General features: G+C 43.9%; 2 protein-coding genes and 1 long non-coding RNA gene across 16 annotated transcripts in view; 1 reads left to right on the plus strand and 2 right to left on the minus strand.

Annotated features, from left to right (window-relative positions):
- Nucleotides 1–4,893: 4,893 nt before the first annotated feature.
- On the plus strand, nt 4,894–7,764 carry LOC128325658 (uncharacterized). The gene is made up of 2 exons (XR_008307539.1): nt 4,894–5,026; nt 7,536–7,764. It is a non-coding gene; the product is annotated as an uncharacterized LOC128325658 (long non-coding RNA).
- A 1,364-nt stretch (nt 7,765–9,128) lies between these two features.
- On the minus strand, nt 9,129–22,524 carry TMEM140 (transmembrane protein 140). 3 transcript variants are annotated; one of them, XM_053252820.1, is made up of 3 exons: nt 21,669–22,524; nt 16,596–16,736; nt 9,129–13,107 (listed from the first exon to the last, which is right to left on the minus strand). In XM_053252820.1, the coding sequence occupies exon 3, from the start codon at nt 13,090–13,092 to the stop codon at nt 12,478–12,480; it is 615 nt and encodes a 204-aa protein (XP_053108795.1). In that variant the 5' UTR covers nt 13,093–13,107; nt 16,596–16,736; nt 21,669–22,524; the 3' UTR covers nt 9,129–12,477. The 3 variants fall into 3 exon arrangements, with proteins under 3 accessions (XP_053108795.1, XP_053108796.1, XP_053108797.1); XM_053252821.1 differs by lacking the exon at nt 21,669–22,524 and adding an exon at nt 21,076–21,436; XM_053252822.1 differs by lacking the exon at nt 21,669–22,524 and adding an exon at nt 17,497–17,521.
- A 1,346-nt stretch (nt 22,525–23,870) lies between these two features.
- Nucleotides 23,871–27,525, minus strand: part of AGBL3 (AGBL carboxypeptidase 3) — a 93,573-nt gene continuing 89,918 nt past the window's right edge. For 10 of the 12 annotated variants that reach the window (XM_053252809.1, XM_053252810.1, XM_053252807.1 and 7 more), the window contains one exon: nt 23,871–25,496. In XM_053252809.1, the coding sequence (XP_053108784.1) occupies nt 25,247–25,496 (250 nt within the window). In that variant the 3' untranslated portion in view covers nt 23,871–25,246. Of the gene's footprint in view, nt 25,497–25,950; nt 26,277–27,525 lie in introns of those variants that run through there. The other 2 variants (XM_053252817.1, XM_053252811.1) reach the window with 2 other exon arrangements.

A 27,525-nucleotide genomic window follows, 5' to 3' on the forward strand; every position in this document is an offset into this window, starting at 1 on the left:
TGCTAAACTGGATAAAGGACTGCAAATGAGAGTGAAGATGCTGCATCGTTCATTTGTCCTGCATAAGAAATAATGGGCCCGTTTGAGTTTCCTTGCAAAAGATAGGGTCCCCCCACTACCAATCAGATGATCTTCCTTGTAGGGGTGATGTTCTGTACTGTTGGGCAATGATAGGAATAGGTTGCAATGGATAAATATAAGCTGGATATCTGTCTAAGAATCTATTAGCTTGTTCTGACAATACCCAGTCTGTAACTGAGAACTCATCGTATGTGCACTGGTAAGGCCATCACTCCTCTAAACAAGAAAAAACCCCGAATGCCACTTTACTCTACTTAAGCAAAAACAAGCTGTCCAAACTGCTATTGTGCTGGGACACAACGTTAAGGGTGTGCTCTGCTGTGACAAGTTAGTTCCTAGAGTGGGGCAGCCAGATACAGCACTGAAGTTTCCAGCTTGCCAAAAATCCCAACCACGGAAACAGACAAACAGTGGTGTATAATAAAAGGAAGTCTGATGACTTGTCTGAGCATGAAGGCATAACTTAAGGAAATACAGAAGAATTTCATATGCTAGATCAGCATTGCCCAATCTGTGTGCTACAGGACACTGGCCAGTGTGACATGCTGATTCATTGCAAAAACAAATTCCCCATGAATTTGCCTAAATCCCTCTGTAAAAACCATCTAACCTATGGCTATCACCTCTCATAGCAATACATTGCATAAGTGAACTATGCTTTGCTTGAAAGTACTACCTCCTCTTTTGAACCTACTATGGCCAATCAATTCCATTGGATGACCTTGTGAACCAGTATTAAGAAAGAAGAATCTCTCCATTGATCACATCATTTATAAACACCTGTCACATTCAACGCATAGTCAATTGTTGGAAGGGCAGTATATAAATAATAGTTTCAGTGCATAAGTCTCAACCCATTCAGACTTTCCTAAAGTGGCAGGTGCTTCAACTCTGATTATTTTTGGATGATGATTAAAAGGGGCTTAGAAGCCACCTAATGGTGCAGCGGGGAAATGACTTGACTAGCAAGCCAGAGGTTGCCAGTTCGAATCCCTGCTGGTATGTTTCCCAGATTATTGGAAACACCTATATCAGGAGTAGCGATATAGGGAGATCCTGAAAGGCATCATCTCACTGACTCGATGGCACACTTTACCTTAAAAGGGGCTTAGACAAAACACAAATTCATGGAGGACAGGTCTATCAATGGCTACTAGTCTACTGTCTATAGGCCACTTCCAGCCTCAGGCAGGATGCCTCTAAATAATACCAGTTGCAGTGAGCAACAGTAGGAGAGGGCAGACCCTCACACCTCTTGCCTGTGGGCTTCTCAGAGACTTCTGGTGGGCCCCACCCACTGTCTGAACCAGGATGCTGAACTGGATAGGCTGTTCAGGTGTCCCTTTTCCATTGCGTTTTTTATTATTATTATTTTTACATTTATATCCCGCTCTTCCTCCAAGGAGGAGCCCAGAGCGGTGTACTACATCCTTGAGTTTCTCTTTCACAACAACCCTGTGAAGTAGGCTAGGCTGAGAGAGAAGTGACTGGCCCAGAGTCACCCAGCTAGTTTCATGGCTGAATGGGGATTTGAACTCGGGTCTCCCCGGTCCTAGTCCAGCACTCTAACCACTTTTTAGCTTTCCCTCACAGAGCAAGTGCGCCTCCATTCGAGACACGACTCTGACTTGCACTAGCTTTCCCCCCCCCGCACATTTCCCGATTTTACTGTATCATTTTATTAAGACAGACCAGAACTTTACGCAGCATATCAAATGTGGCTGCATTATAAACTTTTATAAGGGATTATAGTACTGGCAGTTTTAATGTCGACGATTCCCTTTACTAACATGAAATTCGCTTCTCCCCGCCCCCCCAAACAACAACAACAACAACAACAACAACAGTCTTTTCCCACACGAACAGAGCAGGTGTTTTCACGGGGCTGTGGGAAGAAGGCAACCTTTATGTGCTCAAAAATGGCCCACGCAAAGAGCGCTAAACATTCAACCACAGCAACTTCTCCACCACGGCCAACTCCGCTCACACGGAGTACAGACACAGCAGTGCACTCAGCAAGACCTCTCCGTTGTGGGCGGGATCCTAGCAGCAGATGGTTTGCCCGCCCTCCTTAAAGCCTCCTGGAGAGCGTTACTGGCCAGCCAATGGCGAAAGTGTGGGGTGGAGTCCAGGCCTTCCGTCGTGCACGGGGAAGCGCGTGTCATAAGGGCGCCGCATCGCTATTGGGAGGTGCTTGCTTTATTCTGGCCTCCCTCAACAGCGTTGTTATTGTTCTTTTTCCAGGTTGCGTGTTCTCTGTAACAGCTGCCTCTGGTCTTGGAGTTTACGTGCTCGATGGGTGCCCTTGCCTGCTGCCTATCTCAATGGTAGGAGTTTCTAGCAGGCGAAAACCCTTCTTATGTTCTGCGTTCCTGGCCTCGGGTGAAGGAATGAAGGTCTTGATGGGCTCTTGATGGGCGGAGGAGAAAGGTAAGCAACCCAAGAGACTGAGGTTTAATCTTGGGGGTTGTTCCGTTGTTCCTTAGTTTCTTGTCCGTGATGTTTTAAAGGATGATTCACTCTGGACTATGCGAACTGCCGTGGTGGGTCAACTGGGCAAAGAAGGCAAGCACTTTTCTAAAGTGGTGGTGCTCTTATAAGCCTTCTTCACAGGTTACGTTCACTCTGGTCCACGATCGTAATAAAGTTTATCTATCAGGTTACGTTCAGTGCATGGATATATAGTTCCTTCCTGTCGGTGTTCTGCATATGAGAGGTCTTGAATCCAGGTTCACGTTTGAAGTGAAGATACTCTACAATCACTCACACACTCACGTACATGTGTATAGATAACTGTACACGTGTGCAGTGTTCCCTCTAACAGGGATTCCCAGATGTTGTTGACTCCCAGAATCACCTAGCAAAAGCCATTGCATCTGGGGATTCTGGGAGTTGTAGTCAACAACATCTGGGAATCCCTGTTAGCAGGAACACTGCATGTATATTAGATTACAATTTTTAGCATGGGTCACATTGGGTTATTGGTATATAAGGCTGTTTTGTTGTGTATCACTTTAAAGTGTATTAATTTAAATTGATTTTAAGTATTTTAATTGGCTTTACATGGTTCTGAATTGTTTTAAAATTGTTTTTATATTGTTTCAAGCAGTGTGTTTTTAAATGGTGGTGTTTTTTATTTTTTGTAAACCAGTTGTGCACCGCCCAGAGCTTTTAGATTGGGCATTCTAGAAATGTAATAAACAAACAATGTTTAAATGGAACGTTGGCCATTGACTGAAATAAAGAACTACTACAGATGTACAGCATAATGTCTGTATAGGTATATACAGTAACTAACAAGAGACTAATGACTGTCCCTCTTCAGCCCCAGCACGGTGTCCTTCCAGTGGTTGTTGTAGGTGTTTTGTGTGTCTGTGTTAGTCCTCTGGGGAACATGGAACCATTTTCTTGTTCCTTTTGCTATGTAAACTGCTTTGAGAACTCCTATTTTTTTGTTGGAACATGTTATATAATCTTTTAAATACAAAAAAGGCCATCTGGTCCAGTCAGACAAGCAAAGCCACATTGGCTGTGGTTGTTCATGATCTGGAGTACTGAATGTAGACTCATGTCTGTTTTTTGTTTTGGCAATAAATGGGTATTGTGCAGAGTGAATGAGAAGGGGTGACTTCATTTCATCTTAGACTCATGCCTACACCATGACAGTGTTCTCTGTGATATTTGCTTGGCGTTATTCTTGTGCAACTCTGCAACTCCCCCAAAGAATCTCTCCAAGGCTCTGAGCTGCAGAACAGAAACTGTAGGCTCTCCACTCCTGAAGGGCAGTAATGCCCTATGCCCATAGTGTGTGTCTGTCTTTTTTGTTGTTGTGCAGGCTTGTACTGTGGTATATACTTAATTGAGCGTCCTTCCAATTAAAAAAAAGCCCTACACAGTATGGGCCCTCCATACCTCCCAGACCGCCTTGTTCGATATGTCCCTCGCCAGGCCTTGAAATCGGCCACAAGTAATGCCTTGGTGATTCCGGGCCCTAGGGATATTAAACTGCAATCAACAAGAGCCAGAGCCTTCTCAGTGGTGGCCCCGGCTCTATGAAATGGTCTCCCGGATGATGTCAGAGCTCTTCATGATCTGTTGGCCTTCTGTAAGGCATCTAAGACTGAAATATTCCGTCGGGTGTTCGGTCACTGAGATAGCTGGTTGTAGAGTGATCTTGTAATCCATGGTTAGTATGTCATGTGGAATGAGTACCGTATGGGGTTGTGGTTTATGAGGTTGTGTAAGATGTATTTTCATGGAATTGTGTTGCTGTGTATGTTATTGCTTGCAAGCCGCCCTGAGACCTATGGGAGTAGGGCGACATATAAATCTAAATAAATAGTACTAGAACGTAACCGCTAGCTGTACCTATTTGGCTAGGAAAATGCATCATCAATACTTTCTTAGACACTGGATCTTACACAAGTTACCTTTGGCAGCCTGGCAAGTGGGCTGTCCTTCTCTGGTAATGAGAAGGGCCTAGAACAAAGAATTCCAGTTATCAGTCAAGCTGCTGCATTCTGGACCTGTTAAAATTTCTGAACATTTTTCATAAGTAGTTCCACATATAATGTAATCAAGTCTGGCTATGATAAAAAGCATGAATTATTGTGGCAAGGAGGTCATCCTTTTGTGATAGTACAAAAGGAAGTTTAACGACTTAACTAATCCCTGTGACACTATGTTTGGTACATACCGTTGAGAGGAAGACCATTGTGCCATGGCTTGGATAGAAATGGAATAATCTGCCTATTGCAGAAAGTTAATGCCTGTATTTCCCTATTGTGAAAGCAGTTTCCTTACATTTTGAATAGATGGAGATGGGAACACCTGAAGCAGCAAAGAAGAGGATCCTCCCAACTTGGATGACAAAGAGGGCACTTGAGCCAGCACAACGACTGGCAGAAGTGAAGCCAAGGAGAAGGAAAAAAGCAGCTTTGATGAGGTTAAAGGATGGTTTATGTTTGGCTCTTTAGACCCAAGAAAGGTTGAATTCAACTTGAGCTTGAAACCTTCAAGCAAAAGCCAGCTTGTAGCAAGTAGTAGGAACCTTGTGTGTTTCCTCAACTGAAATATAAGTTAACCTCTGACTGGGAGGGCATTGTGATAATTGGAGTAGCTGACTCTTGCATGGGGAAAAAGTGGGTTGCTTATTTTATATTGGTAGTGGCCCCAAATGGTGGATTTGCATGGTGGTGGAGTTGAGTGTGGTGGTGATAAACACTGCAGCTTTACTAATGGAAAAGGCAAACTTCAGATTCAAACAGAATAACTGATAGGTGGAGCTAACCAAAGCCAGCCTTCCCCCACTTATTCATGATGGAAATAACAAATGGAAGTACTGCTCTGGATATTTCGAACAAAGGTATATCCAGATGGCTGTGTACCCCAGTGATGGTAGCACTAAACAGAACGGTGGGGAATTGAGTACCATATGCATGGGGTACCAGATGGAAATAGCACAGAGTTTGGTGCTATTGTTGTTATAATTGCCATTCTGATCATACCAATATGTCTGTTCATGAAACCTTCTGTTTCCTTTTCTAAAATTCCTGATAGCCAGCATCCCTCCCCTGCTTTTTTTAATGCCCCCCTCTCAATATTTTGTGTTAATCTGTAGCTGGTTTCACAGTTTTGTTTTGTTTTTACTTGTCACTCTAAAGTGCAAGATTGGTCTTCTGGAATGGTGGAAATGACAGGTCTATTCTCTCCCATCAAATACCTGATTTAAAGCCTTGAAAGTTTGTAAGCAGAAAAACAGCTTTTGAGCATATCCAGGCAAAACCAGAACTGCACACTAGAACGTTTCTCCCCACCATCCACCCCCCACCCCCGGTGGTAACCTATATTTTCTTGATGAAAGCCAAGATTTTTTATGAGCCAGTAGTTGAGAGCAGAGAGCTTGGAGAGGCTTCAAAATAGCAAAGGTATTTGAGATTATTCTTTGTCCTCTTCTCCCCCCCCCCACTAAACTCTAAGGGGCAAATATAATGGATTCTAAGTTAATCTGGAAAAATGTATGTCAGGTCAATTTCCTCTGGATCTAGGAGTCAGCCTACAAATTTAGGAGCCAGACAATGGACACTTGACAAAATCACAGGCTGTGATGGACTTTGTGGAGAGAGGGTGGGTAAATGAGCTTATCTTTATCGCCTTTACAAGTAACATACTTGGAACAGAACAGTCCCAACACAGCATCCCCCCAGTGGCTATTGCTGGTGTTGGCACTGAATTATTTGGGGGCAGGGAACCATCTTATTTTTTCCTATGTAAACTGCTTTGAAAAGTAGTGCCACATATAAGCATAGTAGTAGAAACAGGGCTGTCTGGGACAAAGACTTTATTAAATAACTCTGCCTCTGAATAACCTAATCTAGATGCCATGTCTCCTTGGTGTCTGGCTTTTGTCAGGCTCTGATGTCTGTACATGTACTTTTTGCCCATCGCAGCTGAAATGTTCCTCCTTCATTGTGTGTGTGTGTGTGTGTGTGTGTATATATAATCACACACACGCTCTTCCTTTGCAGGACAGAGACTATATACTGTATGAATGAAGCCGAGTTGGTAGACATGGCACTCTGCGTTTTGGCTGAGGTGAGCTTTGGGAGGCATGTTGTCCTCTGTGATTGCTTCCAGTTACTTGTGTGCCCTGATGGCTATAGAACTTCTGCAGTCTTTGCCACCACAGACCTGGCTCTCTGAGATCAGAGAGAGGAGCTGTTACTCAAGCTGTTCTGCTATTCCACCTCTCTGCTGAGCAAATGGAGAATAATCTTTAGGTCTTTAAAATTGGGGCTCAGACTGTGGTTACTGCCATCTCATCTGTCACAATGTACAATATTAGCCCTCCTCAGACCCTGTGGTATATGTAGAGATGTGAAGGCCTCAAATTCAGGGTGGGGAACCCGGTTTCCCCTGATTCTCTTAAACAGTTTTTGACAGTTTGAGAAGCAGGCAAAAAGTGATGTTGAAAATAGAAGAAACTGGCTTAGAGAGGTGCTGGAATTAAATAACATTTGGACTAATTGTCCGAATAAACTATACTTCTAAACGTAATCTACCCAACATGATCGATGTTATGAGCAAAGTAGGTCATACAATTATAAATGCTCCTAATGAAACAATGTGACTTTAGACCTGTAGAGTGTGCTTAGAAAAAGGAATCACACACATTTTCAATTTCCCCCCAGAAAAAAGTGTGTGTGCATACAGTGTATACCTCTAAAAATGCACCTGGTTACAAGGCCTCGTCAAATGCACGATATAGTTTTGCTGTATGTTTGAACATAATTTATGAATAGCCGTGTGTAGAGTGTACATAGATCATATGTGTTGAATGAATGTAGCTTGTGTCTTCTCCCTTTCTCTAATTAGACAGAGATGGTGTGTGCTTGTTGGGGACTATGTAGCTTCAACAGGCTTCTCCTAATATGTGTGATTATTTTGTTTGCTAGGAGTGCATGGACAAGGAAGTGGCAATCGCTTTGTCAGAAGATGAAGCCCAAGGCTCTCAGCTAGTGCTGAAAGATCCTCAGCAGCATCCAATGAGTGACGATACTGACAGCAAAGCCAAAATTGCTAACACAGCATCCAAACCTCTAAACAATCTGGGGACTTTAGTTTGCAGTGAGAAAATAAAATTGGATGACAATGACGACGATGTATTAAAATATGTCCGGGAAATCTTTTTTAGTTGAGTTTTTAAAACATAAGCATATCCTGCAGAAGAAACTGTTTCTCAAGGTAAGGATAGTCAGGACAACTCTTGTGTAGCTTCAGAGGGAGTACTTGTTTACTCCTGCCTCATGCCTAATTTTCCCACCTAATTTTCCTAGTAAAATTATTATTATTATTTCAATTTCTATACCACCCTTCCAGAAATGGCTTAGGGTGGTTTACACAGAGAAATAACAAACATGGGCCAAGAAGCAGGGGTCGGAGTCGCTGGAGCAGGGAGAGAAACCTCTTTGTAAATTCCTTCAGAAAATGAATATTTGTTTTTCTTGCATCCACGGCTTAGGTCCCTTGAGGTCATCTGGAGAGGTTGCCGCCCGGAGACTGTGGAAAGCACTCCCTACTGAAATACGATCCTCCCCATCCCTGACAATTTTTATAAAGCACTTGAAAACCCACCTCTTCACCCAAGCTTTTCCAGCTTTAAGTTTTAGATTGTCTAAATTGTTTTAAGATTTCTGTGTATGTTTTAACTTGTTTTATGATGTTAACTGCCCAGAGATGAATGTTTGGGGCTGTGTACAAATTTGACAAATAAATCATAAGAATGGAACTATGTTATTAAAGAGTAGTGAATGTTGATGCTTCTTCCCAAGCATCCGTCTGTCTATTCAAACTGGGAGGAAAAAGCTGCACCACTGGTTTTGCCCAAGACTAGCCTCTCAAACTGCCCAGGCTACCCAGTTCAAGCTAAAGCCTAGTGTGGCACCAAGTACTCAAACATAGGATCTGGAGAAGCGCCTGACACCAAATCAACTTACCCCATTTCCAGCCTTGCATCCTGTGGAACCTCTGTCACTTACCTGCCTTCTAGGGTTGCCAAATTCCTTCCTAAAAAGCCCTTTTGTTCTTGTTGAAAAGCGGTATGTATATTATGAAGTTCAAAGTGTTTATATACCAAGAGAGGAAAGGAAAGGGTTCCCTGTCCCAAAGGGGCTTGAAATCTAGGAAGGAAATGCCAGCAGTTGCCACTGGCAAGGAGTGTGTTGGATAGGGACAGTTACTCAATCCAGCTGAATGTAAGAGAGCCATCACTTTTAAAAGGTGCCCAGTTAGCAGATGCATTTTAAGGGTTCTGAGCGAAAGGAAAATTCCAGAATTATTGCCTGCCTGCCTGCTCTAAGAATGGGGGAAACTGCAATAGAGCTGTCAATAGCTGTAGTGTTTCAGGCTGGCTACCCACCCTGTTCCACTCTACCCTCTCAGCATAAATAGTGACTTGAAGACCATGGCTGACATATTGTGCAACATTATTATGCATCTGATGGAATGTAACATTTGTGCTGAGAAAAAAATAGCATAAACTGAGTTCATGACAGTGCAGCCATCTTTTATTTATTAAATACTTTTATAGTAGGCTGTATACAAATGTATCAAGATGGCTAACAAACAAGTGAAAAACAGCCACAAATGTTAAAACCAAGATCAAAACATATACAGAATTCATTTTAAAAATCATTTAAGACAAAATTCAACTATAAGTCTGGCTGGACAGGTACACCTTGAGTTGTTTCCTATGAGCGATCGGGGATGGAGCAGCTCTTAAGTTCATCAGGAAATGTTAGAAGGTTGCATGACTCAACTTGTATAATTTTTATGCTTCTGCAAGTGCTCTTATGTAACTGCAAATGTTACATCCCACTACTTAAAATATTTATCCCCACCCCCGTCCCAAGTATAATACTGCTTGGGGTGGCTCACAAAATGAAAATTATTGAAATTAAAACAGTTCTAAAAACAGGGACCTGTTAAAATCAAATTTAAAAATGACACGTTAAAAACCCACCAGATAAACTGCAGGTGAATTTTAAAATGCATCTAAAAAGATGGGCCTTCAGTGGCCCCAAGCTGTGTGGGGCTTTAAAGGTCAGAAACAGCACTTTGAATCTAGCCCAGAAGCAAGCTGGTAACCAGTAAAACTGCTGCAGGATGGATGTAATACTTATGAAGCAACTTGTGCTCACCAACATCCTTTCAGCAGCATTCTGGACCAGCTGAAGCTTCTGAACCATCTACTACATGTGTAAAGTTGCACAGTCTATCAGCCACTGGTCTATCTCTTGCCTCCCATTGTGTGGATTTTTTAAAGATTCTCATTACATTTTCTGTACAAAGCTAGAACTTTGGAGAGAATATGTGAACAAGTTTGTCTGTCTGCATAGACCACTAGCATTAGCAAAGTGTTAATGTACTCTGTTTCTGAGGATGCACATTGTACCTGTTCTTTACACTACATATAATGTTGCCAAACTTGATACAGGCCTGGACTCTCAGAGAAGTATTTTCTTGGGACAGCTTCTCCATCATATTGATGCAATGGACAAAGCTGTCACTGCCAGAAGACTTAGGAGGCCTGGGAACTCATGTTGTGGGGCTTTGCTCTTGTATCAGTTTTCATCAGATTGGCACACCACCTCTTCTAAACTGAGTGCCATATAAAGAAACTGTTTTAAACACCCCAATTGGTGCTGCTCAAGGCTAGGAATAAGAGGTGGTGTAGCACAGTAACTGGGACATCTCTGGATTGACATCTTGCTTGATAGCCTTAGGCAAGCTGCCATCTCTCAAGTCCATCTGCAGTTTCTGCCTTCTCCCTGTGGTGGGAAGAACATGGACGGTGTCATCACCTGCCAGGACCCAGAAGATGCTGCCATTCACATCACTGGAATGGAAACTGCTGGCTTGAGTGGCTTAGGGTGTACATAGGAACATAGGAAGCTGCCATAACTGAGTCAGACCATTGGTCGGTCTAGCTCAGTATTGTCTTCACAGACTGGCAGAGACTTCTCCAAGGTTGCAGGCAGGACTCTCTCTCAGCCCTATCTTGGAGAAGCCAGGAAGGAAACTTGGAACCTTCTGCTCTTCCCAGAGTGGCTCCATCCCCTGAGGGGAATATCTTGCAGTGCTCACGCTTCAAGGCTCCCTTTCATATGCAACCAGGGTGGACCCGATTTAGCTCTTCGCCACCCAGTGTCCTTTTGTGTGTCTGAACTGCCCACCCACCATGCATGTATGAGGCTGGACGGAGTATCGGGGTGGTGGTTGGCAAGCCATATTGGTAAACTCTGCCCCACTGCTATTTAAATTGTAAACTCAACTAAACCACTCTTGGCTGAAAAATGGGGCATAAACAAGTATGTGAGAGGCATTTCAGAGCATACAAAGTGCTTTGGAATTGCTATATACAAAAGAACACATGCATATGATCCCCCACCCCACTTTTACAAAATACAACACATCTAGAAGTGAGTTAAGACATTAATTTGAATGGCTTTTGTTTGAATTACAAAAATGTGGGTGACAGAAAGTCAGTCATAAATGAGCTAGCTACTCATTTAGCTTTCAAAACATCAAGATTGTTTTTATACTGTAGTTCAGAGGCAAGAAAAAGTCTTTTCTACTTGAACATTAATGGCTAGAAATCAGCATGGTACATGAAACCACCTTCAATGCTTGCACAATTACTCGTTCAAAGCCGCACTGGGGCTCTTAGGAATCGACAGCAGCCCTGGGGTGGAGTGTAACAGAGGCATACGTTTGTCTGGCTAGTAAACCAAGTCAATAGTTGTTAATATCCTGTAGTAAAAGCTCACTTCCTATTGATTACTGTCCAATAGTTCTGAGTTCAGAGACCTGAACCCACTTCTGAGTCTGGAAGAGAAAACAAGGCCAAAAGAGCAGGGCCAAAAGACAGGATCAAAACACAAACAGCCAACAGAACACAGGCCAGTTTCCATCCATCTCGGTCTTTAAACACTGCAGGAATTGCAGGTTTAGATATAAGAGCTTGAGAATACTGCCAGAAATGCCAAAGCTGTTAAGTGCTGTTGCCGCCTTAAACACACTATGCTATTAGGAACATAGGAAACTGCCATATACTGAGTCAGACTATCAGTATTGTTTACAGAGACTGGTAGTGGCTTCTCCAAGGTTACAGGCAGGAGTCTCTCCCAGTCCTCTCTGGGGAAGCCAGTGGGGGAACTTTGAACCTTCTGCATGCAAGCATGCAGATGCTCTTCCCAAAGTGGCCCCATCCCAAGGGGAATAGCTTACAGTGCTCACAAGCAGTCTCCCATTCAAATGCAAACCAGGGTGGACCCTGCTTAGCAAAGAGGACAGTTCATGTTTGCTACCACAAGACCAGCTCTCTTCCTTTACTTATTGCTTGCTCCAGCACTCAAAACCAGGCAGCGAACAGAAACATTTGTGCTTTAGAAATACATCTCCCTCCCAGCACGCTCGTTTTACATGACTGCAATCTCTACACTCAGTTCAGAGCTTGGAAAGAAAGCATGCACAGTGCAATACAGTATCCTCCATCCCACCATGATATTTGGTATATCAAGCGGAGCATTAAATTAACTAGGAGTGAATGTCGTACCCCACCCTAGCCTTGTGTTTTTGGTTACTTGCTAGATATCGTGTCCTCCCAGGGGGAATAAGGCTGAGGTAATACTTCAGAGAGTAATGTTGAAAGTGACAGCCTTTGTAGGCTGCTATTTCCTTCTGAGAAGTGTATGTATTGGCTTCTGCTCCATCCTATCACAGACCAACGCAATGTTGGGTCTGACTTGGTGGAATACAGGTACTTGTGCAACAGGCATTGCTCAGAAGGCACTTTTAAAATTATTGCCCCAAAAACATATTTAAGCTTGTGCTTACTCATGGGATGCCCTTTTCAGGAAGCAAGCCCTTGGGGGCAAGAGTGTGTTCAAACTGTGCAAGGTACAGGACGATAATGATCAAGTGGAACAGCATTAAAATATGAGCCCCAGCTAGAGCCACAAAAGCCACACTGAGATCGGAGACCTGAACCCACTTCTGAGTCTGGAAGATAAACAGAGCAAGGCCAAAAAACAGGATCAGAACACAAACAGCCAACAGAATACGGGCCAGTTTCCATCCACCTTTGTCTTTAAACCAAAGAGCCTGCGAGACTGTAGTGGAGCCAAAGAGGCATAAGACTGGCGTGGTGTATACACAGACCCTTGACAACACCAGTGCCAGCTTGCTAACACCCATCTTCTCCAAGTCTCCGATCAAGAAGCAATGCAGTTTTCCTGCTTCCTTGTTCCAAAGGCAGAAGTTGTAGAAGCCAATTTTTTTGGTGGGAAGGTCGACAAGATTCCCAGATTCCCAGACGAGTGCATAAAACAGAAACATGATATAACCAAAAACAAGGGAGAGATGACTCAGGTACCAGCAGCATGGGCGGAACCTTTGCCACCACAGCTCCGTGCTGGACTTAGCGATGGCTCTTTGGAACTTGAGCTGCATTTTCCTTCTGAATACCTGGAAAGAGGAAACAACAGTCACTTTCATGTATATAGGAACATCGGAATCTGCCATATACTGAGTCAGACCATTGGTCTATCTAGCTCAGTATTGTCTTCACAGACTGGCAGCAGCTTCTCCAAGGTTGCAGGCAGGAATCTCTCTCAGCCCTATCTTGGAGAAGCCAGGAAGGGAACTTGAAACCTTCTGCTCTTCCCAGAGCGGCTTCATCCCCTGAGGGGAATATCTTACAGTGCTCACACTTCTAGTCTCTCATTCATATGCAACCAGGGCAGACCCTGCTTAGCTAAGGGGACAAGTCATACTTGCTACCACAAGACCAGATCTCCTCTCCTAATATAATGTGGCAGAGTCTGCATCAATACAGTAGTTACATCTGGTGCTGCCCGGCAGCATCTGAAGTGGGCCAGCTATTTCTCCTGGGGGGCTCAGTTGAAGGCCCTGTAAGGATAACAGCAGGAGGATCAGAGAACTGGGGAGATGATTTAACATCCTGCTCCCCCAACATTTTAGATGCTTCACCAGCAAGAGATGAGCTACGTTCTAGCTGGGCTGGGTCATGAGAAACCCGGGCCCTCGTGAAAGTTGCACCCGGTGCTGCTTTGCAGCGTACTTCCTGTGCATGCACACATGCGTAGAATGGGCCATTTCCCTTGGGCTTACCACAGGGCCCAGAAGGACAGCAATGGCAGGAAATAGGGAGAGGTTTTAACCACTCCCCCAAAGGGTGTTTTTTGGAGGGAAGGATGTCCCTCCCCCCAAAAAACTCTTTTGGAACTCTCCTACCAAGAGAAAAGTCAATTGTTATAGTTGGTTATAAGTTACTTTGGAGATGATTTGATCAAAAGGCAGGGTGTAAATAGTTTAAACAAAGAATAGCAAGTACTGCAGTAAAAGGCAGCAAAAGGAAACTGCCTTGCTCTGGGGGTTAGGGTGAGACTAGTTGTACTGTATTTATCTCAGAGCAATGGATGCCTGAGCAATAGAGGAAGCAAGCATACAGTCTCGGTAGGGCTATAAAAATAAATACCGCTCCTGTGCAGAATGCTCAGGCACTGAAAACTAGCAAACACATTTTCAAATGGTGAAAAACGTTGACCAAAAAACATGATGGGGCCACCAGGGAAAATGCCTAGTCACTCACCAAGACTTATTTTCTGTAAATAAAACAACATGTTGCTATCAATTATAACAAGCCCAAATGGCATCTTGACAAATAAGATATCAGCAGGATACAGACTAGGGGAAAAACCTCCCATAAGATTAATCTTGAATATATTAAACTATGGCCTGATAGAGGGCTCAAAGAGGATTTTACTGTCCACTAGTCTCTTATCACTTCGTTTTTCTTAAAAGGATGCTTTCTTGGGCTTTTACTTCAGGCTAGAAAGCCTTTAAAAAAAAAAAAAATTCAAAACACATGCAACATCTAGCTTTGCCGTAGAAGAAAACCAAGAGTAACTTACTGGACTGTTAAAAAAGAAAAAAAGAGTAAGGCAGCCCCCTTTAAACTAATATTTTAATGTATACATTTTCATGGGTACAGATGTTTGTACTGTTGCTACTTGGTTTGACCTTAGATGAACAATGGCCTGGAACAGGCATATCTGCTATAGTTAATACCAGCTTTTAAGAATTTAAAAGCACATCTCTAGATCCTTCCTCCTCCGATACTCATCATCTATGAAGGATGGAAAAGTCAGTCATACTCTGTACTGGTCTAGTTCTGTCAGGAAGCATGGATCTCTTTTTGAGCCAACTCAACAGGATATGTGGAGAAACTTGTGATGACAGTAATCAAAAATTGGTTTATTTTTTGGCAAGTTCTCTTTATTGAGATGAGTATCATATTCCCGTGGTTAAAAAAAAATATATGTCTGCAACAGGAACAGTTAAGGCCATTCCAAGTCATTTTGGTGCCTGATGTAGAAAATCCAAATGTTGACCCACCTTGGGGTGTAAATTTAGGACCCGACAATTTGATGCCCATTAATGCACCTAAAAGCTGCCACTTGGGGAAGCTGTCACACTTTTTATTGGTAAAGTGACAAATTACCAAACAACCCATATGGTCTAGCACTTTGCAATGCATTCTAACAACATGCCACACCATCAGAAACCCCTCCCCTTATCTACCCCTATCTGTTGGGAGACAAACTCCATTGACTTTCCAACGAATTCCTGTCATGCCTTGCTAACAACTTCTTGCAGAAGGAGAAACATGGAGATTTGCTATCCTTGCCTTGATTCTAACCAATAGGGAAGAGTTGGTCAATGAGGCTGAAGTAGTGGGAACTTTGGGGGAAAGTGACCATGGAGTCCAGGAATTCTTGATCTTAATCAAACTATGAGCACAGTCAAACATGCACCTTGGTTTTCTGGAAAGCTCCGGATTTTATGAAAGGTATATGGGAAACACCTATATTGGGCAGCAGCAATATAGGAGGGTGCTGAAAGGCATCATCTCATACTGCATGGGAGATGGCAATGGTAAACCCCTCCTCTATTCTACCAAAGGAAACCACATGGCTCTGTGGTCACCAGGAGTTGACACCGATTGGATGGCACAATTTTAGGAGCCTCCTAATGGGGCAGTGGGAAATGACTTGACTAGCAAGACAGAGGTTGCCGGTTCAAATCCCCGATGCTGAAAGGCATGATATCATACTGCGTGGGAGATGGCAATGGTAAACCCCACCAGTATTCTACCAAAGACAACCACAGGGCTTTGTGGTCACCAGGAGTCAACACTGACTTGATGGCACACTTTACCTTTACAAACATATACCTTGGATTTCAGAAGAGAATTAATCCTGCCTGAGTAGTCTTTTTTAAAAGCACAGAGAAGTACTAGTAATGATTCCATGGTTAGATAAATTGATGGGGAAGGGGGCTCAAAATGAATAGGAGTCCCAGAAGAAGTTACTAAAGGTACAGTCACAAACAATTCTAATTAAAAAGAAAAATGGGAGAAATTCAAAAAAGCCAATATAGTGGCACAAAAAAGAAGAAGTGATGAATTGAAAACAAAAAAGGATACATACAAAGAAGGAAAGGAAAGATAAGTCACTAAGACAAATACTGACAAATAGGGACAGCATCAGCAAAGCTAAAATCTAATCTAATAGATTTATTACGTTACAGGAGGGCTTAAATGACAGGAAGGTAGATTTGAGCTGAACACCAGAAAAAGCTTCTTAACAGTAAGAGCAGTTTGACAACTGAATCCATTACTTAAGGGGATGGTGGGCTCTCCCATGCTGGAGGTCATCAAGCAGAGGCTGGAAAACCATCTGTTGAGAAAGCTCTGGCTCTGAACTTCAAGCATCAAGCAAAGGATTGGACTAGATGGCCCCCTTCCAACACTATGAGTCTACATGCCTAGATGTTCAATACGTTTCGAAACCAAACTGTTCAAAAAGTTCCCAAGTGTGGTAGAATACCTGGGTGGGAGAAAAAGGGAAGGGCAGGAAAACCATACTCACCTCCTACAGAAGCAACAAGTTCTTCTAAGCAGCCCACAGCAATCTTCTCATAGTGTGTCCCAGGGCCTCTATTCATACAACGTCTTTAGCACAGAGTCTCATTCAACACATGAAAGGATGGACACGTAACTGCTCTGACACCTGTGGAAACAAGATTTCAGGACATGCCATGATAAACATGTAAGATAATCATAGAGGCCTCAAGCCTGAACATCTGATTTGGTCATGTTATGCCACATTGGTAGCTGAGATGATGCATTATGGGAGATTCCAAACCTCACCCTTCCCACAGATGACATGGATAAGAAGGGAACATTGTTTTTATTGACACCATAAACTAGGGCCTCAAAGTGCTTAACTCTGGCTGGATTGAGATTCAACTGATTTCCATGTGAGGTATTTAAAGTCTCATTTCGCTTGCCCATTACAATAAATGGCAGGCACCTACAAATCCACTTGGCAGCTCGCCAGCGGTGAGCACCCACAGCCAGTGTTCCCTCTAATAGGGATTCCCAGATGTTCTTGACTACAACTCCCAGAATCCCCAGCTGCAATGGCTTTTGCTTGGGGATTCTGGGAGTTGTAGTCAACAACATCTGGGAATCCCTGTTAGAGGGAACACTGCCCCCAGTCCTCTGGCAAGCAGGACACCCAGCACCACACAGAGCTCCTCACCAGTAATCTAATTTTCACTGCCATTTTTTGAGACAGTGAGAAACAGCAGGAATTCTTTCTGAGCCGTAGGAGAGGGTTCCCACTGTTTCTTACCATCTCCATATCCCAGTACAAATGATAAAAAACTTCTCTCCGAAGACCTCTGCATGTGTGCCAGAAAAGGATCTGAAGAAAGAAGGGATTGGTGGCAGCCACAAATAATAGCTGGCTAGTGAGCTAAACCTACATTTGTGGATCCCTGATAAATGGGACTTAAAACTGCTTAACTTTGACTAGATCCTTTGGCCAATCTTGGAGACTGGACTAAAGGCCTGAAAAGATATCTATTATATTAATTCTCCTGGGTGTGCCATGGAATGTGCGTCCCAGCACTCAGCTGATTGGCTGGGTGGCGGATGGGCCTGATTGGCTGAGGCACACCCAGGAGGATGGGTTGCCGCGGCAGCAGCAGGCCTGGCCACAGAGGCCAGAGGCAGCGGCAGGCCCAGCCCAGCTGCGGAGGCAAGGCCCGGGGGGGGGGGAGAAGGGGGGGCAGAAGTGGCGGTGGGGAGAAGAGGCGGCTGGGCCTGGAAGTGGAGACTGGGGCAGAAGGGGGGGGGGGAGAGGTAACCGCTGGCTCCAAAGAGCGCACAGATGCTCTGTGCGGGGTTGGCTAGTACAGATATATTTGTTGCTGCATTTTCTGTGTATCCTGTTAAACGTATGTAACATTTAACATAATCAGTTTGGGACAGGCTCTGCATACTTGAAGGACAGGCTCTCAAGTCTCCAGAAACTCGGAACCCTGAGAGATTTGTGGGGCAAAGCTGCCTTGTTCCTCTAAAGTACAGTGCTATGCTATGGTGTGCTGAGAGTTCCCTGCCACAATATAATGCTGTACATGATACACCCTCAGAGAGCAGCGTAACACAATCTCATAAGCCAAAAGAAAGAACTAATAAAGAACACACAGAGCAGGTAATGCTAGCTGACACAAGCAGATGAACCATTACATACATACTGTATACAACAAAGCAACGCATACTATGCAATGCAGAATAATAAGGATTTACAGGTCGCCCTCATTATCCATAGTCCCGGCACCCACAGTTTCACATATCAGGGGTCAGGCAATGGGGACCCAACCTTGTTATCCACAATTGTAAAAATAGTAAACAAAATTGCCTATAGGTACATAGCTGGCACAGTGGGGAAGTAACTTGCCTAGTGAGCAACAAGTTGCTGGTATGTTTCCCAGACTATGGGAAATACATATATCGGGCAGCAGCAATACAGGAAGACGCTAAGAGGCATCATCTCATACTGTGTGGGAGATGGCAATGGTAAACCCCTCTCCTGTATTCTACCAAAGACAACCACAGGGCTCTGTGGTTGCCAGGAGTTGACAGCGACTCAATGGCACAACTTTACTTTGCATAGTCCCTAGATGGCTTGAAATGATCTTCGGGGTCATTTCTGGCCACCATTTTGCTGAACGGAGCCATTTTGTGACTCTTTCTTTTTTAAAAATCCCCTCCATGATTGTTCATGGAAAATCGGCTGAGTTTGGTGGTGGGGCATTGCTGGAGACCTGCAGAGCATAGTATGGTATGTTAGTGCTCTTATTGCTGCCGCCTCCTCCCTGTTTTAGGCTTCTTCTTCTTTTTGGCTCCAGGAGCCAAATTCCCCAATCTCCATAGATTCAAGATCTCATTATCTACGGTTTCATTATTTGCAGTTATAGCCCGGAACGGAACCCCTGCAGATAACAAGGGCCACCAGCACGCAGGTATGCCTGTAATAAATTAATTATACAGGGATGCTGTATTCTATTTGCATATTCTCTGCTTTGAGCTTGTTGCTGTAGAAAGTCAAAGTGCTAAAGTACATATAATACACAGCATATCCTCAAATATGGAAACATTTCTTTCTAAAAGATACACACACACACACACACACACACACGTAAATCAAGTACCAGGGAGCCATCGTATCTCGAAATGTAATTGTGGCATCTAGGCCATTATATCACAGGTAGTGTTATTTAATGAGATGTTTATTTGACCCAGGACACCCTGTTTCTGTTTTAAGTATGTTATTTGTAAGGGGGATAAAGAGAAGCCCATTTACTGCCCTGCCCCCACCCCATGTTTGTCCAGTAATTTTGTCAATGTCCATTGGCTCCCAAATTTTTGGACTAGCTCCTGGATGAAAGAAAATTTGTCAAGGATTATATATACTTTCCCTATGAGATATACATACCCACCCAATATCCATATCCATTTCCTATAATGCCTTCTGCAGCCTGGATTTTTAGAGGACATCTGAGGTTTGTATCTGATACAAATGAGCAACATATTTAAAGATAGGTGGGCTATTTTGAAAGAGTGAATGTGCCACTTTTGTACTTGAGTGACCCAATTTTTGTTCACCCATGCTTGAGAAGGTAACTGCTGACTATATTTTTTGTTTCTGAGTCAAATGGAAGACATATGTTTAAAAGGGGATTTGACAGCTCTCCTGGCCAACAGCTATACATAGCCTAAATGAAACCTTCAAGTTCAGAAGCAGCAGACCAGGCCTCTGAATACCAGATGACTGGGACAAATATCAGGAAAGGGCTATTGTCGCAGAATGCTTGTGGGCTTCTCATGAGAAAGGAATGAGCAAGCTGTCCAGTTCTTCTGCAAATCTCTTAGCAAGCAGGATGTTAAGCAAAACATGAACAAAACAAAGCGTTGGGGGAAGAGAAAAGGAAGTTTGCTCGCTGGACAAGCTGATCTGGTGTCTGCATAACAATCTGAAAAAAGGAGAGGGGAGGTGTTGTGCAGACTGAATTAGCCTAGGCTGTGCTTGGTGAGATTCCCAGAGTAAAGAAGCCATAGTTGCTCTTGTTTTGAAAATATAAAAGTCAGCCGTGATTTGGTTTTGTCTGCAGCACTAATTGGGACACAGGGGTCCCCCCTGCCAGGCAGAGGAGTGCAGAAGTCAAGCCAAGCCTGGTAATCGATATATTAATGAAGGAGTAAGAAAAGGGAAAGTGAACATGGAAATTTAGAATAGACAGAGAGGGGTGCAAAAAAAAAAAAAAAAGAAAAGAAAGAAAGCAAAGGAAAAAAGTAGGCTCAGAATAATAGTCAGTGGGTGGGGAGGAAGACTGAGATGGATAAGGAAAGGGGGGCAGGGGTGGGGACTGACAGGAAAAAATAGAAGGGAAAGGAAAAATACAGCCATCAAGCAGGGGCGTAGCAAGGTTGGAGTCGGGCCAGAGACAAGATTTTAAAATGGGGCTCCCCCTCACTGAAGCTCAGCTCATGAAGTAAAGAAATCTTAAATGAGGCTGAATCGTGGTAACAAAAAGCATAGTAATTTTTTCTTCTATCTATCTATCTATCTATCTATCTATCTATCTATCTATCGTGCCACAATAGAACATCATCCTAAATTATTTTTTAAAAGGTTTTGTAAATTGTGGACGATGCAAGTCATTTAATGATACTAGAGAAAGACATGCTGTTCTGGTAGCTCCAGATCTTAACACTCACATCAGTTTCGGAGGATGACTACAACTGAAGGGAGCCCCGGCGGGTGCGTGGCTAGGGGAGTCAGTCATGTGACTTGCCTCTGCCGCCCCCTCCCCCCCACAGCAAGGCAGTGGGCCTCCAGACAACTGTCTCCCCTTGCCCTATTATAGTTACATCCCTGCCATCAAGGAAGAAAAGGCACAAATTCCGGGCTAGGAGGCGGCATAGAACAAAAAGGTGGATTTAGCAAAGTGGGATCAGGAGGCTAGAGAGTAAGTCTCGGTGAACATAGAGGAACTTACTTTCAAGTTGACATGCACAGGATTGTGCTCCACTAAGCTGGGGGAAGAATCCAGGCTAAGAAAGAATCCAGTGGGGACTGAAGTGGGCTGATGCCAGGAAGGGCAATGAGAAAGCCTACTGACATACCCAGCCAAACAAACACCGCCGCCCCGCGCCGCTCTTAAAGGCGCGTTCCGGCTCTGCCTAAAGGAGAGCAGAGGTGTTTTTTTGAAGAGGAGTACAACAAAGAGGGGAAAGAAATGAGTGAAGGGGAAATCAAACCTTAAGTCTATGGGAAAGAACGCTGGGACCGGGCAGGCCTGAGAAAGGCACATCTAGTATCCATCTGGGCTACGCGGAAGCGTCTGAGAACGTGAGAAGACGCTGTTCTGGGCTGCCTCGACCTAGGGGCTTAATCTGGGAGCAGCGGAGGCGTCCTCTCCGCGGCAGCCCACATCCAAGGAATCCCCACGCCGAGGCAGCTCGCAAGCCTGTCTGTGTTGTGGCTGCGGTTTTGCCTCGGAAAGCGACGAACTTTGACCGTCTTCACTCACTCTTGTCTTGGGAGTGATCCCCACTGAATTTGGTCCGACGGTCTTTGGAGCAAACCTACCTAGGTCAGGGCCATCATCACTCCGACAGACTGGCAAAGCCTGTTTCCGAAGACTTATGGCGGAGAGCGAGAAAGTAATTTTGATACATTACTGGAGTACTTTTCTTATCTTCTTTAAATGGAGCTTTCGTGTCGATTTCGGCTGTCTCTTGTTTTTCCCCCTAGCCTGCTCCTCGGGCCCACCCAAGCCGAGCAAACAAAACACAACGAACCACAAATATCCCTCTTCTCTCTCAAGAGTTGTCCTAAACTCCGACACAGACAGTTAGGCGGGGGAGGGTCATCATTAACGCGATTGAACAGACAATCTTGTCACGTTGCCAGGACTAGAAAGTGCGAGCAAAAAGTGTACTCCTAACGAGACAATTATTCTCCCCCAGTCATGTTTCTTTTTAAAAGTCCCCGGCACTTTTAAAATTATTATTTTAAGTGCAGTGGGAAGTAATGAATATTTACTTGCCTGCCGAGCTGATCCCGACGATGGCTTTGGAGTCCTTGAAGTCGTGACTCTCTAGCAAAACAAGCGCTTTACAGTCTCTGATTACGCGAGTTAATGTTTGGAAATCTCAGCAGATTTCTCTTTCGTTTTCGGTTAGGTTTTCTCTTTCTCAGAAGCACTGATGACGTCAGTTTCTCATGATGTTTACTGCTAGATTTCCCACTCCTCCTTAAAGAATTTCGAAGAGCCTCTTTTGCATTTCTCTCTTTTTTGTGGGCCGTCAGTTTTTCAGTTATCTATTTCAGGTTTTCTATACGCCTCTCTCCAGTTCCAACATCTAAGTTAAGGGCGACGGAGGAGAATGCTTTTTAATGTAAAGAGAGTAGCCTAGCCAGGACTGTCTCCCCCCTCCTACAAGAAGAACCGGTGTGCTTTGAACAGCTGCAGGGAGAAACATATGGCAGTGATAGCAATACATCACTTGAGTTAGTGCTTATCACACCCCTATCAAAAGCAGCAGGCAGCCATACCCAGAAACATAAAACTGAAAGCTTATCTCAGAGGTACAACACCCTAGCAGAGACATATGTAAATAATGAGATTAGTCCATATACTACTGTGGCAGAGGGGGAAATGACTTGACTAGCAAGCCAGAGGTTGCAGTTTGAATCCCTGCTGGTATGTATCCCAGACTATGGGAAACGCCTATATTGGGCAGCAGTGATATAGGAAGGAAGATGCTGAAAGGCATCATCTCATACTGCGCAGAAGGCGGCAATGGTAAACCTCTCCTATATTCTTCCAAAGACAACCACAGGGCTCTGTTGTCACTAGGGTGCTTTCCAGTTTAGCTGCTCAACAGCAGCAAAATGCTTCTTTTCAGGCAAATCACATTCAAAACGTAAACAGCAGGGGGAGCAGTCTTGCAAAAACGAACAACCCGAAAAAACAGCAACTTCTTTATGCCGGATATATGACATCATAGCACTATATCGCAGCGATTAAATTAGAAACAAGGCATTGGAAATATGAACGGCACCCTGCTGTCAGCATAGGGACTGTGGTGTCACAACACAGGAAGTGTGGAAGCACACTTCAGAGATACGTCCTGACCCCGTTGCAGGGTCTAATCTGGACCGACTCACTGGCACACTTTACCTTTACTTCTGTGCGCATACTCAGGGCACTCTAAAGCTGTCCCAGAGATCTTCTTGCCACTCAGTTATCCGCTGGGACCGAGGGGTGTCGGGTCTTCTGGGCTCCCGGCCGGGGAGTCTCCTGGAATCAGCATCAGTCTTCAACTAAATATTTTAATGGCTTGATACTGTGAAAAAATATTGGCGGGGGTGGAGTGGAATGGGGATCTCCAGGAGCAGCTTCAGGCAGAATTGTCAACCCTAGCTGATGACTACCAGGAAATGGCCAGCGTAAATATCAGCTGATCATAAGATAGTCATGAAGTGGCTCTAGGCCAGAGGTAGGCAACCTTGGCTCCCTAGCTGTGGCTGAACTACAACTCTCATCATCCCCAGCCTCAGTAAATTGTGGCTGGGGGCGGGGGTTTGATGGAAAGTTTCAGTTCAACAACTGGGGAGCCCAGGTTGCCTAACCCTGCTCTAGACAGTAGGGCTGGGGAAACTGCTGCAAGACTCTTTAGAACCATAATCTTGTATCTTAGGTCTCAAGCTTGTAATAATCAACCCATAATTTTATCTAAAATGGCATCTAATTTAGAATCAATATCTCATATAAGTCAAGTTGTTAAAAAAAAAAATCAGCAGCCTGCACTTATTTTATTCACTACACCCTCATTGCTGTGAGATTTTTGTGCAATTCCTCACAGTCTGTTGGCTGTTTTGAAAAAAAAAAAGTGTTTCAGTTAGAAAGTTAACACCAATGTAGACAAATCCCAATCTACATAAGGATGCAGATTTCTATGTACATATCTGCTTTTGAAGGTGGTAGTAACAAGCAGTGAAATGGGGGGAAACATTTGGCCAGCAGATTGTGACCCAGTACCGATATCTACAAGGGTGCAGTCCTAAATTTATAAGAGGCTTCTGAGTGGGAAGACCTTCACAGTGTTATTCATCTATAGATGGGGATAGGACCAGGGGGAAATAGGTACCATATTTACCCAATTAGAAGATGATTCTGAATTTAAGATTACACCCCTTTAAAAGCAGAGGTTAAATACAGGGTATACCTGCATTTACTCAAAATGAACAAGACTCTGGATTTAAGACAACCTCCTGAATTCTAATATCAAAAAACTTGGAAAAAGCCTAGTTTTGGATTCAGGTAAATACAATACACTTGGTCTGGTTTCTGCTTCCCAAAACCTTAATCCAATTGATCTCATGTTAAGATTGTGTCAAAGGAAGTGCTGTGGCTTTGCTAGTTCTACTGCCATGTCACCTTTGATTTCTGAATTACTAAAAGTCATGAAATCTTCTTCCTGACATTCCAGAGCTGCCAAAATGCAAAGCACCAACAAGGTCTTTGTCATCAAACATCTAGTAGTCAGAGGTTTATTTTCTCTTATAGCTGAGACTGTGCTTCTGGCTATTGTGGCCAACAGCCTTCTTGTTTTGACTCTCTCTGATGCACATCTGTTTTGGGCTGAAGAGACTTCCCACAGAGAACCCCCTTGGATCGTACACTATTTCCTGCCTCCCTTTAGATTCAGCATCAGATTGGATCAGAATCTCTTAGGAAAGCCTCAGAAGGCCCAGTGGGATTCGGTTCTGAAAAACATCAGCCCATTTGCTCCTTTTCCAGTTACCCATTTTGACAAAACATTACCTTAATTCAGAAATGAAATGATTAAATGGTTTCCCTATGAAATTTGCCAACAATACAACATAAAATAGAACATTTCATATTTTAGTTTTGTTTTTTATCTGTCACAGAATCTCCCATGGAAGATATTTCTGCATATTTGTATCCTGTGTTCCAAGTCTCTGCATGGCACAATTGCTCTGCTCTGAAAATACTTCTCTGCATTTTCCAAGCACCACATCCAAACAACCAGAGCTGTGATCTCTGAAGATATCACCAATAATTCTCCATCTGGATACAGCCTTTGTGGCAGTATGCTTTGGCTTATCAGCTATCCAAACAGACACTGCATCAGTTTCTAAGCATGGAACGAAATCCTCTCAGTTGTAGCTGAAAGGTCTTGTACTGATGGTCCGTGATTCAGGCACCCACGTTTACGTCTCTTTGAAAAGAACTTGCTCTCACTGTGGCATAGTATGCTTTTTGATGGCATTTTTTGTCTGGTGTTTCGTAGAGAGCTAGAACTGGCTGTTACACCATCTTCACAGTTTTTCATTAAAACTGTCTTGCCGGTCCCTTTTGTTTTAGATATTGTAGCCAGGCGTAGTCTGCACAGATAAACACAGTAAAAGAATCTTGATCTCTCAAGGGACACAGATTCACACATGTTATAATTATCATCCCAAGTTAACCGTGCAGCCTCCGTGTGTGTGCTATCTCAGTTACCTTTTTCAGTACTTTTTCATAATTCAGGTTGCCCTCCTCAAGGTTTATTAGTTATCACAGAAGCCACTGTGTTTGAGTATCAGATAAACATTATGTAAAGCCTCAGAAGGCTACTTCTAAAACCCCTGCCTGCAATTCTTTCTTGCCCATGCTACTGCAATCTTCTTACTGAGAAAGAGTATGTGAACACTTTAAAGTGCTACAACACAAGCTAAATATTGATACAATTCCTTCTCTTCCTGGCATTACCTCCTGCCATCTCTCCCTTGAGAGAGCCTCTGCTAGTATAATCTTTATAACAACGTAATCTAATACTTCTTGAAAAAGCCTTTCTTAAACCGCCATTGCCTTTTCTGTGCCTTTTGCTATGTTAGCCATCCTCTTCCCATTCTTCCTTTATAAAACCCTAAGGCACTTCATAGGCACATAGGCAGCTGCCATATACCAAGTCAGACCACTGGCCCATCTAGCTCAGTATTGTCTACACAGGCAGCGGCTTCTCCAAGGTTGCAGGCAGGAGTCTCTCTCAGCCTTACCTTGGAGATGCCAGGGAGGGAACTTGGAACCTTCTGCATGCAAATATGCGGCTGCTCTTCCCAGAGTGGCCCCATCTTACAGTGCTCACACGTGGTCTCCCATTCAAATGCAAACCAGGGTGGGCCCTGCTTAGCAAAAGGGACAAGTCCCCTTTTAGTTTTAGTTTGCTTTAATGTAAACCACCCTGAGCCATTTTTGGAAGGGCGTTATAGAAATCAAATCAATAAATAAGTCATGCTTGCTACCACAAGACCTGCTCTCCTGATCATGAACTGGGTAGGATGTGTGTCCTACCCAGCCGTAGGAGCTGTGTGTACTCCCAGTTTTTGGTCATGTGTGAATTAGAAGCTAGGTCAGAGGAGGGGAAATTAATTGTGTGGGAGGTGGGCACAGCTCTGGCCATGCTATCCTACCCAGCACTTTCACCCAGCATATTACTGAGGTAGGAGGAAATGTCATCAGAGCCTGCACCTGCCTCCAACACAAACACTTTCGCCTCCTCTGACCTAGCTTTTAACTTACACAAGACCAAAAACCAGGAGTGCACACAGCTCCCAAAGCTGGGTAGGACACTTGTCCCCAAATAATGAGAACAGCCTTCCTGTCTCTTTCTTCCTCCTCTGCCTTGTTTATCAAGTGGTGCACATTAAAGAGCTTATTTAAAATATTTCTTCTGGTGCCTCTGTGTAGACTGGGAATTTTTCCATGCCCCTTGAAACCTTCAGGGAGAAGTTTGTTGTGGCACTGACACAACCCTCTGATCCATGTGATGAGCAGCTTGTTTCTGCATCTAGTCCAGGCCTGCTCAACATAGCCCTCACAGCTGTTTCTGAACTACAGCTACCAAAATCCCCATCCACAGTGGCCAGTAGCCAGGGATTATGGGAATTGTAGGCCAGCTTCTGCAGGAGGGCCAGAGTTGAGCAGCCCTGATCTAGTCAGTCACCACAGGACACAATTTAAAGCGACTTCCATTAAATCTGTGCACTTGACTTTAGATTGCAAACACTCTCGATAGGAATTGCATCACTACTCTGTTCCATACCTGTGATCTTTCTATTTCCATTTCCAAAAGGGGGCCACTTTGGCAAGAAACATTCAGTGTGAGAGCCATTTCCCACTGTGCTGGCCTCTGTGAGTGTTACCTTTTCCCCTGCACCGGCGAGGTGGGAGGGCTTTAAGAGAAACAGAGCCCAGTTGAACCCCAGCACTGTCTTAGAAAGTGTACATGGACTGCTGAGAAGTATAATCTTTCCCAGCACTTTCCCCATAGAGCTCTATGGGGGAAGTCTTGGGAAAGACTATACCTCCTAGTGTTCCATTTGCACCTCAATTCGATGGTGCCGGGGCTTGAGAGGGCTGTTTCACTTAAAG

The sequence above is a fragment of the Hemicordylus capensis genome, chromosome 5, assembly GCF_027244095.1.
Source record: "Hemicordylus capensis ecotype Gifberg chromosome 5, rHemCap1.1.pri, whole genome shotgun sequence".
NCBI lineage: Eukaryota > Metazoa > Chordata > Lepidosauria > Squamata > Cordylidae > Hemicordylus > Hemicordylus capensis.

Coding starts and splice junctions, on each gene's coding strand:
- TMEM140 (XM_053252820.1), bottom strand. CDS start 13,092: ATGCAGCTCAAGTTCCAAAGAGCCATCGCTAAGTCCAGCACGGAGCTG.